Here is an 18741-nt window from a genome sequence, read left to right on the forward strand (position 1 = left end):
AGCCAGCCAACGTTGCACTTGTATTCATATCTTTTCACTTTTTTCCCTCTAAATTTTAGTTTCAGTAGAACAAAATTTGTTGGACTTCCATGTTGTCAGTATCATGGGCAATATTCCAAATTCACATGCAATATTTTCTTCTTATTATAATACTAACTTACGATCGCAGAATCATTGCAATTACTACTTAATAATTTTCTATTCTAGTCTAATTTTAGCTTACTTATGTATATTTGTGGTAATGCATCGTACTTTTATTGTTCTGCTATCAGGTACTGCATTCATTCTCATTTTATGTAATTTTGTTTTCTGAGCATTTCCTGGCACAAGAATTTTCTTCGGGGTTTATAACGTTTTATCTTATCTTGTCTTATCTGCAAAAACCTTGTCTCTGTGAAAGCATGAAAGTAAAGCAAAGAACAAACTCAGAATTCCAGTTTTCCAGACAAACTTTACTTGAAAAAAAAGAGAAAAAACAGAACTCCAGTCAAACAAATAAAACCATGTCATCACAATACGACACAAAGGCAACATGTTGAATAGGCAACATGGTAACATCGTTGCAGTCCCAAAAACTGATATGAGAGTCTTATACAGGGCTACTTTGACTTGATGCTGATGCTTTCATTGACTCATCAAGTTCACTGAAGGAAATAAACAGAGAAGTAGCTTGACAGAGGAATATGCACTGTTTAAAGCTTGGGGTTTGTAAAAACAAAAGACATAAATCAACCTGGGTTTGTCACTTACGGACCAGAATTATCAAACTAACCAGACTAGACTCTGTTTTAACAGCTTATTGGAGCATACTGGCAGTGTTAGAGAGCTTTATGTCAGTTTACAAAACAAAGACACAGGCGGCAAACAACAAGCACTCACATTTTCATCCCATGACTCACCCTCAGCACATTCAGACATGTAAACACACACACACCCTCATTCAAATGAACACACACATGCTCTCACTTGCACTCAACACCGGAGCCACGGTCAGAAATGCTGCACAACTGGTAAGGCCAGATGAAAAATCAAGTACAGCAGCACGGCTTCTGTCAACTACAAGAGACGCTGTTAGTAAAAAGTTTGGCAGTGGTGTGATTCTACGAGCAAAAATATCCAACATCAGCACAGCTATGTTTCTTTTCGTTGTGTTTCCTTTTGCAACAGAATACAAAAACACCACTTTACGGTCAAATAAACCATGCAGGGCTTTTTAAGGGAGGTAGAAGACACCAGAGAGGGAAAGTAAAAAGAAAAATTAAATAAATAAATAAACACAGATCTACAGATAACATGGCTTTGGAAACACTGCAGATGAGCGATCTGTCACTTTGCCTGTACAACACAAAACAGACATTACAACTGAATCATTGACTTATTTGGAAGTTGGAATGTATTAGTATAACGTTACATATCATTTTTCATTCGAGGAACATCATATCTTTGACAACACCCAACACTCAGATAAACAGTTTGCAGCACCACACATTTACAAACAAATTAGCAACTCATGCGAGAACACCTCTGGCCCTGTACACTGTGCGTAAAATGCATCGTACGTTACGTAACGCATCTTGTGCTAAATATGTAATAGATTGCATTCATGAAAACAGGGAATTGAAACTGTGTATCGGTTTTGCTTTTGCTCTGTTGTGTGTGTAGCTGCGTGGTTGCGTGTCTTTTTAGTGTGACGGCAGCTGAGGTTTAGCTCAGTGTTCCCCCAACGATGGAGGCAATGACGATTCCCAGAATGACACAGCATATAATTATCATAATTTTCTTCTGCATTGTGTGAACAACAACAGAAAACAAAATATCAAACATCCAAAGCAGCAAATGGGGAGCAGAAAAACACATGTTAGAATTATGACTTGCACTTTAACACGTTACAGTGTTTATAATAGTCAGAACAAAATGCAATTTAGAAGCAAAGGAACAGAAAGCTATTGATGGAATGTATTCATCTAAATGTTGTGGAGTGACTGCAGTTTGAAAGTATTTCCACATCTTGTAATTTTACAATCATAAATATTTGCTTCCTGCATCTTGCTCGCACATATTAAACAGCAATAGAGGAAGTGTATAATAACATATTTGCACATGCAACATGAATTCTTCTCAAATTTAAAGCCATTATGTGTAGAATATATGATTTGTTAATTCTGGCACCATCTGGTCGTAATATCAACAAATAGGTAAGATAACAGGCTGCACATAGTGACTTTAAAGTCAATAAAACCTGTAAAACTTGTATTTTTAGCATGCATTCCTCCACATGGGTTCATAAACAGCCAGTGTCCAACATTTAACCCTTGCTCAGCATTTAAAGGAATAGTTTGACATTTTAGGTGAAACATTTATTTGCTTTTAGCGGAGAGATAAATAAGCAGATCATTACCATCTTTATTCACATAAATAAGAACACCAGCTTGGAAGATTAGCAAAAAGAAAGTAGAGGGGAAACAGCTGCTACAAAATCCACTTAACAGCAACTCTCAACCTCTCAGTTTAACTGGTTATATCTTCTTTAAGCTATCCAATAAATGAATTGTAAATGAGACATTGTGTGTTTTTATGGATAGATAATGGATGTTTGAAAAGAGCTGGTTACAGAGCCAGCACACACAGGCTTGTTGCCAAATTGCCCAGCGGCCCACATAAAGCTTCTTCCCCATGGAGTCACGTTACAAAACAGACATGCTTAATTGTTAACACACCCCTATAAATTCAAACTAAACCCAGCTTTCCTCTTTCATAATCAATGAAGGTTTTAGATCTGTGCAACTTTCCCAGAGCCTAGAAAAGCTTTTGCAAGATGTCATCCCGTTGTAGTAGGAGAACTGAACAGAGTAACAGCAAACCTAAAAGCTAGAAGTAATTTCTCTCCTGCATCCGGTTCTTGCAACAGTATTGAGTGTATTTCCCAAAATGTCAAAGCATTCTTTTGGTGCAGTTTCATATTGTTTCTCAATTATGCATCTGTGAATATGAGAGGCTGATCGTCATGAACTTTCTCCATGCTCAGATCCTGAACACGTGCTGATTTAGAATTCAAGTGTTCTTCTAGATTTGAGACAAATTTACTTTGATTATGAGGTAACATTTATTCACCATCTGCAGCCTTGCGTTTGTGGGGAAAACATGCAAAGCTCTTCAACACACTGTAGGACACGCACATGACAAAGCTGTGAGAATCACGGCACAAACACAAGCAAAGCACAAGCAGTTCCTCAAGGTGTGCAACTGATTTGGCTAGAAAAAGCTTATGTTTAAAAAAACATTTTAAAGTTAATGCACAATATGTGAGTGCTCAAATAGACACTGGACAGACTTCAGACCAGTAATGTAATGACCAGTGACAGTACTGACTGCACACGACACAACCTCCTACACAGTACATGTAAACACTTGATAGTGTGTTTCTGTGGCAAACAACTCTAACAGGAAGCATCACATCCTGTCTGCTGTGTGATGATTTCTTAGAGTCTTAACTGAGTCCAACTGCGAGACAAATAATGAGGATGGTCAGACATGCTGCAACGCAACCTCCTATCAGGATCACCTTCTGGATGGAGGGGAAACAGGGAGAGCAAAGGGTCACAAAATGATTTAGTGGATGTAGGAGAGAATGAATGAGAAAGAAAGAAAGAAAGAAAGAAAGAAAGAAAGAAAAAAGAAAGAAAGAGAGAGAGAGAGAGAAAGAAGGAGAAAAAGAAAGAAAGAAAGAAAGAAAGAAGACGTCATGTGTTGTATGAAGTTCATGTCCTTTGTTGTGTTATTATAGTTATTAACCAGGAGGGGGCAGAGTTGTTCCACTGAAGGCCATATTGCTAAACGAAGGAATGACGTGATCAATTTCAAAAGTATTCCCAAAGTATTGGTCAAGTAAGGACCTGTCCTGAGTGTGTCCTGCTTTGTGCCTGATGTTCCCTGCAGCCGTTAAAAGGATGAAATAGTTATAGTTAATGCAGTGGTGTTGAAATAAACATCTTAATGAACATTTTCCTTTCTTTTTTTGTCTGCTGCACAACCCTCACCAGCTAACCTGGATCAAAATGCATCTAGGAAAATGCATCCTCCAAAGCTCACTAATTTAATTGATAAATACTGTTAAATTAGTCAAAAATGCAAACACAAAACACAGGAACAGTGTGAAAATGACATTTTGAGCATCCATGGAGGACGTATTATTAGAACAAGACTGGATTTGCAGCTCTGCCAGCTGACGTATGGTAGTCACACACTGGACATTTCAGTCTCTATGGAGTGCTTTTAGAGATTCAGGTTCAGGTGTGTGGAAGTTAATTCAGCTGTAAGCTCTGAGGTTATCATTTATTTATATAGAGAAACTAAATTCCTGTGCGATCAGAGTTCCATGTTGACTGATGGTTACAGTAATGTGAGATATCTGTTACACAACAAAAGTCAAAAGTCTGTTGAAGGCTCTTTTTAAAGAACATGCATTAATCTCATCTCTTGCTGTTCTGTCTGAAGAATGTAGGATTTTAAAGGAAAACGGTCTCTCTCACTGCAATGTACTTTTCTTCTCCACATTGTGTACTATAATAACAATATATTTACTCAGCAATGTGTTTGATTTCTTATTTAGTTCAAAACAAGTCATGGCAATTTTCCATAACAGGTGTTACAGTCTGTACAGTCTATCTGATTCTTAATTGGCCATTTTGATATTAGATGTTGTCAAAACTAGCCTCAGACAAATGTATAATTCTACTTGTGTGCTATTTTCTTCTTAAACATATATATACACACTGTAATCATAACTTTTTTAGGTCTCGTTTTTAGAGATACACCTTGATGACTGCAGAAGATTTACACTTAGCTCACACATGTTTGAGTCACTACTGCAGAAATGATCAAATACACTCACAACACACACTAAATATGCAGAATACATGACAGGTGAGCATGCACACTCTAATTTAAACATGCAATGTTTCTATCATTTCCATGTGATATGACGTTTTTGCACATGCATAGTTTTGCTGTACAGTCAACTCACCCTCCGGGCTTTACTCTGGTACTTAACCGCCTTCTTAGTGTCTGATACTGCCCTCTCCACATAGTCTACTGAATGCTCCACATTGTACTCTATGCGGTCTATCATCTCCCCCTAGGAGAGGTTAGTTACAGAGGAGGAGTGGAAGGCATGCAGACAGGTAGAAGAAAGATAGAGGCAGATATGTAGGCAGGAGGAGGAGTGGATTTAGATAGAGATGAGGTGAAAGACAGAGGAGGAGTAAAGAGGAGAGGAAAAAATGAGAAGTAATGATGTCACCCGTTTGCTGGTCTTTTTGAACTTTTTGCATTTTGGGATGCTCTCCTTTGCCTCCTCCACATATTCCTGTGCCTCCAAAACACTCCGCTCAATGTTGTTCACCAGCTCGCCCTGCACAAAAACAGAAGAAAGAGTCACTGTGGTAGCAGTGGGAGCAGAAATCTGCCTGATCTCACATGGAGTATAATCTTGAACAGCAGCAACATTTAGATTTCATGTATTTTTAAGTAACTGTTAAACTAGCTCAATCAATGTTTAATGCATTTTCCAATTTCTGCAGCTCTATATATTTTCTATTGTCGTTCTTGTTACGAAAGACTTTAGCCATATTTAAACTGGCATACATCAACAAAAACACTTGACTCACAATATTAGCACTGACCCAGGATCATTCAACAATTCTGCCTTCACTTGACTTCAAGCTCTTCATGCATGCATGACAACAAAGATTTCTCAAAGCATACCAAAGAGAAAATAAGGAATTACAGGTAAATTACCTTGCTGTGTTAGAAGGGGAGCAGCGTTCTCTGTTCTCTAGAGCTTAGACTCATTGATGAGGTGACAGTATTGTGTTGAAAATAAAAAAAGAGGGGAAAACAACAGTAAGCATTGGGGAGAGGAAGGCTGAGAAGGGTGAAATTAGTAATCACACAGCCGTACAATCTGAAATTATGTGGCACTCAGAAAATAAAAGGTTGAGTTAATTAAAATGATTTAAAATACACACATGGCAAGAGAAAAAAAAGTATCTACACACAATCACACACAATATTATTGAATTATTAGATATTTAAACAATTACCAAGCCCTGTTATTGCATCATGCTGTCATTGTGATTCATACCACTTGCACACAACATTTACTTTTTCATGTATTCCCTTTCTCAGATTCTATTCTGCACAGTTCAGACAGAGTACTTCTAATGAAGGAAATGGTTAATCTCAGTGGGGGTTCAGCCCACACACTTATGCAGTCACACATGCAGGCCTACAGAATTACCTGAATATGTATCAGGATAATAGAAAACAACATTTCTATCACTGGACGAGGCTGAGTGTTTACCAATTTGCACTAATCAACATTTGTGACAGAAAAAAATCATTCTGCACAGGTAAATGACAAAAATAACTCGACTCCAAATGTACAAAGCCAAAGGCTGTAATATCTGGGGTTGGTTTATAATTAAATTCTCTGACAAAACAGTGACTCTGTTAAGTTGCCAACTTGAAAGTCCCAGATGTCAGATTTTTCCTTCCAGCTCATGAACGCAGCATGATAATTATGTATAAAAAATGGTCTAGTGGCAGAAATCCCAAATGCAGATAATCAGCAAATTCCAATCAACTTATCTGTGAGCCAAAAATGATCTGTTCCCCCAAATCTCTCTAAATTTACTGAGATAGTTTGCAAACAGGCAACCAGATGGAGTTGAAAACATAACCTCCTTCCAACTCTGCTGGCATCGACGGGCCTATATTTGTACTAGTATGCTTTACAACTTGTCTGTAAATTAAAAGACTGCCAGTTTCTGTCTAACAGAAGATACTTGAGTTCTAATAGGGACAAGTAGCACCTGCTGCACCATGTTTAGCCTGTTAATGAACTGAACCTCTGGAGCAGCCGGACACCTTTTACAATCACAATTCTGCACATAGAAACTGCAAATTTGTTATAATTTTGCAGATGGATTGTCAATGTAGAGGCGTATTTATCACTTTTCAGGTTTGGTTCATTTGCATGCATTTGGCTGAGTCCCAAACCACACAGCTGTGGGAAGTGAGAAAGAGAGAGGATCAGTGTTTTCACCTGGCTCTCCACCAGCATGGCCATGTCCATGAACATGTCGTGAAGCTCTCTGATGCTGTTTTCCAGCTTGATAATTTCATTGTGCCGCGTCTCAATCTCATTCATCGCTTGTTGGGTGATGTTGTCCATAATTATCTAAGAAGGTGTAGCAGAACCGAAGATTTGGAGAGGAGGAAAATTCGATTAAAAACTCGATTTACATGTGCATTCATGTTGCATTTGTTGTGTGGCTTACCCCCGAGGTAAATATGGCTGGGTTGTCACTCTCCAACATGCTCTCCAACTCGTCATTTGTTGTGTTTCTCCCAGCTAAAGGGGAAAACACACACTCATAAATGTATATAATGGAAAAGTGTGCACGTGAAGTTTACTATTAGATGTAAGCCAAGAAGTTAAGAAGTGTAAGAGCAGTGAAATGGGATTTAAAAGGTTCTCCAAGCTAAGGTGGATGAAGACCACATTAAGGAACGCTAATAAAACACCCTGGAGGATAATCGTCATCCACCTCCTCCTTCATGTCCATTTCAGGATTAATTTAAACGAGAGCAGTGAGCTCCTCTTTACCACATGCTTCTTCTCTCGCTCTCCATCTGTCTCTACTGTCCATGTGTCACTCTAAACTTTCATCTTCCATGTGTCTGAACAGCAGTGGATGTAATGTAAAAATCGTTTGTGCCAGAATTCATGCTGGGCATTTCTCACAGGCTGCAGTAATAGAAAAACAGGGGACATGAGTCAGTATCGATGATCTGGATTCCAAGCAGCTGATCAGTATTTCACATCAAATGCTCACTTTAATATGATCTACAGGTTCAGATAAAGAAGGTGCCACCAGCCTCCACGCACACTCAAACACCAGACCTCAGTCATACAACCATTCCCAACATTTACAGGCCTGCAGTTCAAATACCACTGAGTAAACTCCTGCTTAGCAGTTCAGACATCTCACTGTATCTCAACCGCACCACTTTCACATTTGACGCTCAGGCGTTACACAGTTTTGCTGACCAGATAAAGTCACATCCAGCCGCACGTCACATTGTTGATGGTGTCAGATGTCGTTATTTTGTTTGTTGTCTATCTGTTAACGTGGATTGTGATCTGTTTTGAATAAAGAAAAAAAACCTACTCGTGACAGTTTAATGCATCCTAATATTTGTCCAGCATTATCTCCTCCATCCTATTCATAACACAAATGTCATTATCCATAATGCTAGAACAGGGATCCCTATATACTTTGCTGTATTTTAATCAAATTTTCCTATTATTCAGTGGGACTCTGTTACATATTCTATGTCTATTTCCACATAAAGCACTTATATGTTATTTCTTGACTGTGAAGTGCTTTAGTGATTCCTTGGATTCATTTGGTTTTTCCATGCATAACTGTGTAGGGTCTCAAGCTTAATCTTTAAATTAGTCATGTAAATCTCCATAATTACTAATACAGCAGAGTCTTAACCTGACAGTTTAATTCAGCCAGGTGAGTTTGCATTTTTGAATAATTGTGTAGGGTTTTAACCGTAATACTGAACACAGCCTACTTGGGTAAAGTCACATCACAAACTACACTGGAGGGTCTTAACCTTAATATTTAAACATGTTGGGTTAATTTGCAATCTAATTTCTTTACTGGAAAACACTTTGGTTCGATGGCTGTTGGTTTAAATGTGCTGTTTAAATAACTCTGACTTGACTTGGTTTGGAGCTGCTCCACTTAAAGATGCTATATAAGTAAAGTTCATTATTAGGAAAACTTACAAGTTAGATCTTTTGAAATTAAAAGACATGACAGGGCAATATTACATGACCTGCTTTGAAAAGGCTGATCATGTGAAAGAAATGAGGCAGAAATATCATGCTCAGCCAGTATGGATATCATTTAGTGCTTAACCCTCGTGTCGTTTGAAAATGTGTGAAAAAAAATAACATTTTCACAGTGAAACTTCTGATGTCCACATTTTCAACATTTTTGGGAAATCTTTGAACATTTTTTGGTGGAAAAAAAGAAATGCTAAAAATGTTTCTTAAGAACATTCACAAAAAAATCAACAAAAAGAAAAGAAAATAGAAGTTTTACTGATATATATGGAATCACTTTAGATATTTTTTAGGATTTTTTTGGAAGATTTTTACTAATTTTTTGAAAATATTTACAAGCATTTTCTTGCCAAATTTGTTTTTTTTTTTTTTTTTTTTTAAATAAAATTTTGAAGGGAAACTTTTAAGGAATTATTGGAATTTTCTTCATGAAGGTTTTGCAAATTTTCAGAAATTTGGGGGAATTTTTTACTGAATTTTTTTCAGACAATGAAACAATATTTTTTGGTGCCCGTAAATGAAGACAACAGGAGGGTTAAGACTGAATCTCATACTTGTAAATCTTCTGCCATTTTGTCAGGACAGTCAGAATTTGAACAAACAGTCCTCTGAATCATCTGAATGTGTGACTATCTCAGTATCACGGGCAAAGGAAAGTTCACCTACTTATTCAGCACCTTACAAAGTTTGCCTTAAGCCTCCGCTGCTCCCCCTGATAAACTTTCTATCTCTCTGTCTAATACTCCGTACAACAGCATTTCTTCCCGCTGATGTGTTGGCTGCTTATCAGCTTTATTTTCCCCGACAGAGTTGTCCTACTTCATAAACATTCTCCTCCACCTACACTAATATCTTTGCGTATGAGCGCGGAGTTCGCCTGCAGCGCTGCTTCTCTTGGGCTCCATTACTGCCCCACTGGCTGCACGACTGCTGCTACTGGAAGTCACAGTCAGACGTTGTCAGCATCATCTCCAATCTTTGCTTCGCACGTTTTAAATCCTCTGTGGGGCCACACTACATACAGGACATCCTATCTCTTACTCGTAATGACACCTTGTATCCCATCAAACAGTTACTTGGTGTACAGAGCACCCTCTGAAGCCTAAGCAGTTTCTGCTGAAATTTTATCCTCACTGTGAGCTTGTTTTTTAGTGCAATATAAAGTTCTACACCTCTACAGAAACAGCACAGCCATGGTTAGCAGTACATAAAACTAAAAAAATGACTTCTGTGCATGATGACACAATTACAATACCATACAAAAGGAATCCACTGAGTCACAAACAGATTTTAAGTTGTGCAGAGAAAACCAGATTTTTTTTCTACTTTTTAATGGAATGGTTTTTAGAGGACATCGTTTTTTGGGCATTTTTGTTTTTCTTTTGTAAATTCTGTTTATTTTATTTGTTGTTTTTTACAACACAACACAAATGTACAAACAAAACAGTACACAGTAAACAGACATGGACATTACAGGAAGCATGCTGAGAAACTGGTCCATATGATGGAGGAGCTTCTGGCATTAATAGCACAGAGTGCAGTAGCCTATATTATGGGGTAAAATATAACAATAAAAATAAAATATAAATCAAATATATTTCTAACATTGCAGCTGAGTCACTAGTAACTTTTCAAGGAATGTCAGATATTTAGTTTTTTACAGAATCTGGTCAAAGCACACAGTTTAATTTTGAAGAATTTTTAAATGAGACATGTACAACATAGAGACTTTGATTAAATATCACAATTTTAAGCTCAGATTTGGTAAATTCTTCCAATGGAACAGCATGTCACAGATGAGTAGTTCAAGGACCATTATTATTTCTGTTTTCAAAGTTCCTGGCTTGGATAACTGTTGGAATTTTATCATTTTTTAAAAGACAACATGCCTTTGAAAGCCATTGGCAGGTTCGGGGGGTTCAAAGGGTTAAAAAATGCAGAGCACAAAGAAATGCAGGCAAAAAAAAGAAATCAGTTAAGCAAAGCTAGCTGCTGCTGGCAGTAGTGTTGCTGTAATCAGTGTTCGTCTTACATTTGGACAGATACAGGCTACCTGCTAAGTTGGCTGGCTGTGGGTGGAAGAATTCATACGTGCAGCAAACACATGACAGTGGCTATCAGTCTAACTCTTGGCAAAAATCAGAGTGTTTCCTAAAATATCAAGGAATTAAAACACACCAGACAATTCATTTCTACCAACAGTATAACTGATCAGGCCTCCACAGCTAGCTCTGTCGAATCCTGCTCTACTCTTTCTCTCGAAGGACCTCCAACAGCTGACAGAGGCAACGACAAAGCCTGTGTTCATGACCTAATCAGACTGTGTGTGATGAAGCCTCAGTGGCAGAGCAGGTAGAATGATGGTCGGGAATTAGACCCAGCGACTGAATGAATGCACAGAATACTGATGAAGCCGCTCTCCGTGATGGCATTTTTATTCATTTCTCTTCACATATACACTGAACACGCTGTGTGTAATCCATGATTACACATCACATCCACATCAGACCAGTGAATTTCATTTAGCTGTGAATTACGTGGTCGCACAGTTTCATTAACACGCTTAGGAATCTACTCGTGTTCAGAAATGGCATTTGACCAACAAGAGGCTGAGGACGGCACACAAAGAGGAGGGAGGGACCACGTTCAACACATCACTGCGAACAATTCCTTATGCCCCTGGCCTCTCTGATAATAAATAATCACTGTATCATTAAGGAGAAAACTGTAAGATTAAAGAGGGTCACAGTTACAGCTGAAAGACAGAAAGGAGTGACAATGAGTCATGGATAATTGTGAAGGAAAAAAAACAACAAAAAAACGAAGGCACTCTGGTGCTACCCTACCCTATTTATCTCACTTCCCACACACACACACACACACACACACACACACACACACACACACACACACACACACACACACCACACACTCCTCATTGGGTTTTTTTTAAGCCATGACAGGCTCTGAGGGAGGCTCTTATATGTTACCATGGAGACCCAAACCCTGAGAAGCCTAATATGAAGCCAAGGAGTCTCACTTCACCCGTAGTGTTTATGGGCTATTAAATCATTTATACAATGTTGCTACCAGTAACAGTACCATTTCATTTCCATTGTTATGTAACACAAATGAAGCCAGACCCCCAAGGAACAGACTGAAAAGGCAAACGGCACAAATGTTCATGCATGCAGAGCGAAAGGAAGCAAGCGATTTCCAGGCTTCTTGTTGCTGCATTTTCATTCGCGCAAGCATAAGAAACGTATAATTTTCACATTTTGCTTTTCTGCACACGTCAGTCTGTTTAAATAAACAGGCAGAATGTGTTTGTGTACATCTCTGTCTTTTCCTCTGGCACTGTGAGTGTGTCTTTCCCATCTAGAGGAGTGTTCGCTGAGAAATAAAGCATAACAATCAAATGTCAAAGAAACCCTGGGATGCCTGTGACCAACATCCCCTCCTGGCCTCTGTGCTCACCGCTAATGGAGGCGAGTAAATGTGTGATATTCTGCATTTTCAATCAATAGCAAACTAAAATGCCACAGAATTACCATTGCACTGATCTTCACTGGCAAAAATATTCAAATGTGTTAAATGTAGTTCTAATAAGCCCACAGACAACAAAGGAAATTGCACTTATTTGTTTTGTTGCCAAGAATAAGAAAAGAACATTGACATCACTTTTAAATTTGCCTGTTTAATGTGTGGATGGACTCAGCTTAGCATAGCATGAAGCCTACAATAAGCATGGCTCTATACTTACAGGCAAAAAATCAATACTGGAACCACTAAAGTTCATTAACCCCCTGAATTCTCAGCAGTTTCTGGATGTCATTGTCATTTGTCACTGCAATATGAAGTCCTGCACCTCCATGGAAACAGCACAACTATGGCTGGAAGTAGAGAGAACTCAGAAACATCTTCTGTGTAGTACAAAGTTCTAATGCCATAAATGAAAACTGCAGTAATCTTTTATGATATATTTCAGCATGTATACAATTTTTCTAAGAGCCCATAGGTGTTACCAATACTTAAACCCATAGATATTGTAAAACTTACATTGTTTTCATATGTCTCCTATCTGCTCTATGGAAACACATCCTGCAGTTCAGCCGAAAAGTCACTAAATTTTCACAGCTGAGTCACTAATGGCTTCATGGTTGCATTGGGAAGCTCACATGATTTTGGTTCTTTTACAGACCTGGTTGGTGCAAATGATTTATTTTTGGAGAATTTTGAAATGAGACATGTGGAATAACGCTGTTTTTTGATGAAATATCTCAAGTTGAAGCTTGGGTTTTGATCGTTATCCTGATGCAACGGTACATCACCGTTCAAGCTGAAAATCAGATGATTCATTTTGTTCTGTTTTATCTTTCTGTGATAAATGGTTTACTTTTGGTGATTTTTGTAAAAAAATACCCTTTAAATCTATAACTAACATAATATCATGAAGGTTGAAAACATCCTGAAGGTTAATAGTGTCAATAACTTATCAGCAGAATCCTGAGAATTACTATTTTTTAGCTGAATTTTCCTCTGCAAACTATCAACTTTATTCATACAGAAGAAATCCTTAAAGAATAAAGACATTTTGACCCAAGATGCTGCAAACAGGGATTTAGGGCTCCTGTTGTGCTTTTGGAAATGCAAACAGAGGGAAAGATATCTGGACAACATGTTTGCATTATGTCTTAGTGTTTGTCTCCTGTTTCCTTTATGTCCGTATACAGCAGGTTGTAGAGGTGAACAGGAAAAGGGAGAAGCAGCAGAGAGAACATCAATACTCAGTCTGACACACCAGACAAGGATTCCCTCTGTGTGTGACACTCATTGATTCACACACAAACTAGTCAAAGGTGTTGGCACAACAGAAGCACAGCCTTCTTGCCATGTAACCCTAAAGGAATTAAATAGTGTTAGATCAAAGTACAGAGCAGAAAAACTGGAGATTTGTGAACTTCTTTCCTTCAAAACCCCCAGAATTGGGTTTCGTTCTTTGCCTCATATTCATAATTTTTCCTGTCCGCTGTGCTTTCATTCCATCTCTTTGTTCTCCCTGTGTGTCTAATCCCTTCCTTGACGACAGGTGATATCAGCTAAGGCCTCCTGTGACTCCACCAGCTGACAAATCAAATCCAAATGGATCTGGAGGAGCTCAAGGAAAAAGTGAGTCAGGTGTGTGTGTGTTTTTACCTCCACGAGGAGGGTTTGTGTTAGTCCTTTGATTAACCCCAGAGACTGCTGTCCACACTGTTGTTCTTTTGACTGGACCACATTAAGTGTACGTACTGTATACTGGGTGGAGCTCACACTCATACAAGCCGGCTGCATGTGTCCACTCAAAAATGACAGATGGCCAGAGGAAATTACATCTATGCCAAGTGCCCTGGAACATAGCTGCCCTTGCTCTGCTCTGCTATTACCTCTAAATGAGTCATAGTGGTCGTCTCGGTGTGTGTGTGTGTGTGTGTGTGTGTGTGTGTGTGTGTGTGTGTGTGTGTGTGTGTGTGTGTGTGTGTGTGTGTGTAAAACATGACTCTATCATGAGGACTTTTAGGGGCTGCTGGCACGGTGCCGTCGGCCAGGAGGCCTGGTCCAGGAGCCCGGCGCCTGCAGCTAATACCTGTCAAACCACGTTACAGATACAGCGAGACACGAGTGACAGGAGCTCAGATCTGAGCTGCAGCAGCCTGGCATGTGTTTGCATATGGGTGTGGGTGTTGGTGATGCACGTGTTTTGGAAAGTGGTTTGAGTGTGAGAGTTGTTGTTTTAGTACACTGCATTGGGCAAATAAAAAAAAAATATGGATGGAATAAATGGACATTCCACTATAAACACAATCAATAAAGGAGAGAGTTTTGTACTCTTATGTCTGCAAGTGGTGTGGAAGACTGGAGGCATGATAACGGTCACATTTACACTGATATTATGTCATGTTGATTTATTGTTTAATGTGAGTTTGTGTGTGTTTTAGGTTCAAATTTAGAAGTCGGATTATATAAACAGCCTGTAAATGTTAACCCTGTGTACCCAAAAACATGCCAGTAGGTTTGGAAGGAATGTCATCTTTAAACAATCAGCAAAATGATCCCATTAATCAGAGCCAGAAACTGTTTAAACAGAAAGATTGGTTGGATTTTCAACTTTCCAGTGGTCCTTGAACTAATCACCTGTGATGTGTAGCTTCATCAGGAAAACGAGCTTAATATTGAGATATTTTATCAAAAAACAGTGTTTTGTTTCAAAATTCATAAAAAACAAATTGTTTGCATTAACTAGATTCTTTAAAAAACAAAACGTTCTGTGCTCTTTGGTGTAACCATGAAGCCACCAATGACAAAAATCCAGAGACTGAACCTTGCTGAACTGCAGGCTGTGTTTACACCTAGTAGATAGGAGGCAAGTATGGATTCAAAGTATATATGTAAGCAGTAGAGCATCTATATGCATGCAGAATCACATGTAGTCAAAGAAGTGTAACTGTCATTTTGTTCCAATTTACAGCACTATAAGTTTGCTATACTGAGCAGAAAGCTTTTACTACTTCTAGCCATTTTTGTACTGTTTCCATCGAGGTGCACGACTTTAAATTGCAATGAAAAATGGGCCCACAGTGAGTAAAAACATGACAGGGGCAAGAAACACCTGTAAACTGCTTGAAGTTCAGAGGTTTTGTATACAGTATTTTTTTTTACATGTGTTATCAAACTAAATGTCATCCCAGCAGAGTGAATGCTGAGTGAATGTCAAAGCAGTGAAAGTGGTTACAGCAGTTCCAAGATGCTGTGGTGACGAAGTTGTCTCCTGCCAGAATCCAACATGCAGAAGCTTCAAAAATGGAAAATGTCAAAAGCACCTGCTTCTGCAATTATGGCACTTCTCACTGCATGAGTTTGACAGAATTTGAAGAGTTATTATTAACAGTTTGATCAGTCATTCAGTGGGGGCAATGCTGCAGGAGTCTGCCCAGAATTCTGACAAGGAGGAGCCTTACTGGAGCATAAATCTGAATGAAGTAATGGTCTGTCAAAAATGGGTGGTACTGGTCCAGTCTGCAGATGTGAAATAAATGTGAACAATTACAAATTGATAGAAAATGGGGTTGAAGAATGTATTTTTAGCCTAATTAACATGAATCTGACTAATATCAGGGAGGATGGAGATGAAGAGGATGATGCATGGGCTGAGGACAATGAACATGGAAGGAAATGTAGGACAAGTGATTATTTTTGGTCGGCCACGACTAAAGCTGACCCGGTTTACAGTACAGCAACAATTTACAGTACATTCCTCCACATTCACCTGGATTGCATGTCATTCTGTATGTCAAAGGGGCAGATCCACCCCTAAGGTGGCTCAGGCTGCACAGTATTGGACTATACTCAGGAGCATCAAGAATAATTAAAGCTGCAAGCAGCGTTGGACGGGTCCTCGCATCCTTGCTGGTCGGCGAATCCGCGCACGTCCACCAGGCGGCGCTGCGACCGAGCGTGCATGTCAGCCTACGGATGCGATGAGGGCCGGACTCTGATCACATGTGTAAAATTTCAGGCAGATTGGAGCATGTTCAGGCTACTTATAGAGCTTTTCCTGTCCACCCACCAGGTGGCGCTGCAACCGAGAGTGTATATTGGCCTATGGATGTGATCAGGGTTGTACTCTGATCACACATACAAAATTTCAGGCAGATTGGACCATGTACAGGCTAGTTATAGAACATTTCCTTGAATCCAACAGGTGGCGCTATGACTGTGGCTGTATTTCAGCATGTGAATGTCATCAGGGCTGGACTCTGATCACACATGTAAAGTTTGAGGCAGATTGGAGCATGTTTAGGGCAGTTACACAGCAGTTGATGTTTCATGGCAAAGCACCAAAATTCAGGAGGTCGCCATGGCCACGCCCTCAGACTTAAGGTGAACATTTTGATAACTTTTGATCACCCATGCCTGGAGTACATCCTGGTCCAATTTCAGCTCTCTCGGTGTTACCCTGTTTGACTTTATAGCTTTTGAAAATGTACAAAAATGACCCAAAATCGTCAAAACATATGACATATAATTCAAAATGGCCGACTTCCTGTTGGGTTTTGGGCATGGGTGTCAATTACATTTTTGTGTGTCTTGACGAGTTACATATGCCTACCAAGTTTCATGATTCTAGGTGACATGTACTGGCCGTACTAACTGTTTGAAATTTTCCAGGTGGCGCTATGGAGCCATTTTGCCACACACATGTGCAGTTTCCCTAAAATATCAAATGGGTTGCCGGTCCAGATATGTGTGGTAATTTTGGCGAGCATTTGAGCATTTTTAACCTGTCAAAAATCACTTTGTGTATTACGGCAACGATGCGTTGCCACGGCAACAGTGTTTTATGAATCGTCAAAATCTTCACACTGTGGCATCGTCTAGGCGTAACCACTCAGCTGACCAATTTTCAAGATGATATGACAAAGTTTCTGGCAATGGTAGGTGCAAATGTAATGACAATTACTTCCTGTTGCCAATAGGTGGCGCTATCAGTATTTCTAAATTTATGAGTGTGGATGTGTGCAGACCCGGACTGGTGTCCACCAAATCAAGTTTGGTCCAGATTGGACCCTGTCCAGCTGAGATATTAATAATTCAATTTTCATGGCGAGAAATTGAAATTCGCCACGCTGCCACAGACACGCCCTTTGATGACGAGCCACCATTTTCTCTGGGAATCATCATCAATGTGTTCTGGCTTATGTCACCACATTTGAGGTGAATATGATCAACGTGCTAAGAATAGTACATCAAAGTGTAAAAAATGTCTATTTCCTGCTACCACAAGGTGGCGCTATGACTGCGAATGTATATAACCAAATGGATGTTGTCAGAGCTGGACACTGATCACACATGGAAAATTTCAGGCAGATTGGAGCATGTACAGCTGAGTTAGACACCACTTCCTGTTTCATGGCGAAGGATCCATTTTTTGGGAGTCGCCATGGCCCCGCCCTTTGAAATGAGATGAACATTTTGATAACTTTTCATCAGGTCGCGTGTTTGCATATACTTTCCAAATTTGAGGTCTCTCTGAGTTATCCCCGATGAGTTATTAATTTTAAAAAATTTACAGCTAATTCAAGATGGCTGACTTCCTGTTGGGTTTAGAGCGTGGCCATGATTGACTTTTTTGTGTGTCCTGATGTGCTGCATTTGCATGCAGAGTTTTGTAACTGTAGATGAAACAGTCCAGCAGTTGGCCTAATGACTACCTTTTTCAACTTTCTAGGGGGCGCTATGGAGCCATTTTGCCACACACATGCGCAACTCCCATAAAATATCAAATTTTTCGCCAGGCCTGATGAGCATGCCAAGTTTGACGCGTTTTGGGGTATGATAAGGCCGCCAAAAATGGCAATTTCCCGGCGGACAAAGAAAGAAGAATAAAAAATAATTCCTTGCATTCCAATAGGGTCTTCGCACCGTTCGGTGCTCGGACCCTAATAATAATAAACCCTTGCATTCCAATAGGGTCTTCGCACCGTCGGTGCTCGGACCCTAATAATAATAATAATAATAATAATAATAATAATAATAATAATAATAATAATAATAATAATAATAATAATAATAATAATAATAATAATATTAATAAACCCGACGAATTCCAATAGGGTCTTCGCACCATTCGGTGCTCGGACCCTAAAAACGAGCACCAAGAAGGGCAATCAGTTGTTCTGTCTCCTGTAGAATGACACAGAGGCATGAGGCATCTGGGACACTAAGAATCACTAAGAATAGTATACTGTGATTGTTCTTCAACTCTGATGGTGTTC

At 39.2% G+C, this 18741-nt stretch overlaps 1 protein-coding gene across 6 annotated transcripts in view; it reads right to left on the bottom strand.

Moving 5' to 3' along the window:
- Window positions 1-431: 431 nt before the first annotated feature.
- Window positions 432-18741, bottom strand: part of stx1a (syntaxin 1A (brain)) — an 82902-nt gene continuing 64592 nt past the window's right edge. For 3 of the 6 annotated variants that reach the window (XR_008602305.1, XR_008602304.1, XR_008602306.1), the window contains 3 exons: window positions 7341-7414; window positions 5797-7240; window positions 5300-5410 (listed from right to left, as the gene is read on the bottom strand). Coding sequence is in view for 3 of the 6 variants with exons in the window: in XM_055012312.1 (XP_054868287.1) it covers window positions 1705-1782; window positions 5024-5134; window positions 5300-5410; window positions 7106-7240; window positions 7341-7414 (509 nt within the window). In the remaining 3 variants the exon portion in view is untranslated. Of the gene's footprint in view, window positions 3566-5023; window positions 5135-5299; window positions 5411-5796; window positions 7241-7340; window positions 7415-18741 lie in introns of those variants that run through there. The other 3 variants (XM_055012312.1, XM_023281433.3, XM_023281432.3) reach the window with 3 other exon arrangements.

The sequence above is a fragment of the Amphiprion ocellaris genome, chromosome 7, assembly GCF_022539595.1.
Source record: "Amphiprion ocellaris isolate individual 3 ecotype Okinawa chromosome 7, ASM2253959v1, whole genome shotgun sequence".
NCBI lineage: Eukaryota > Metazoa > Chordata > Actinopteri > Pomacentridae > Amphiprion > Amphiprion ocellaris.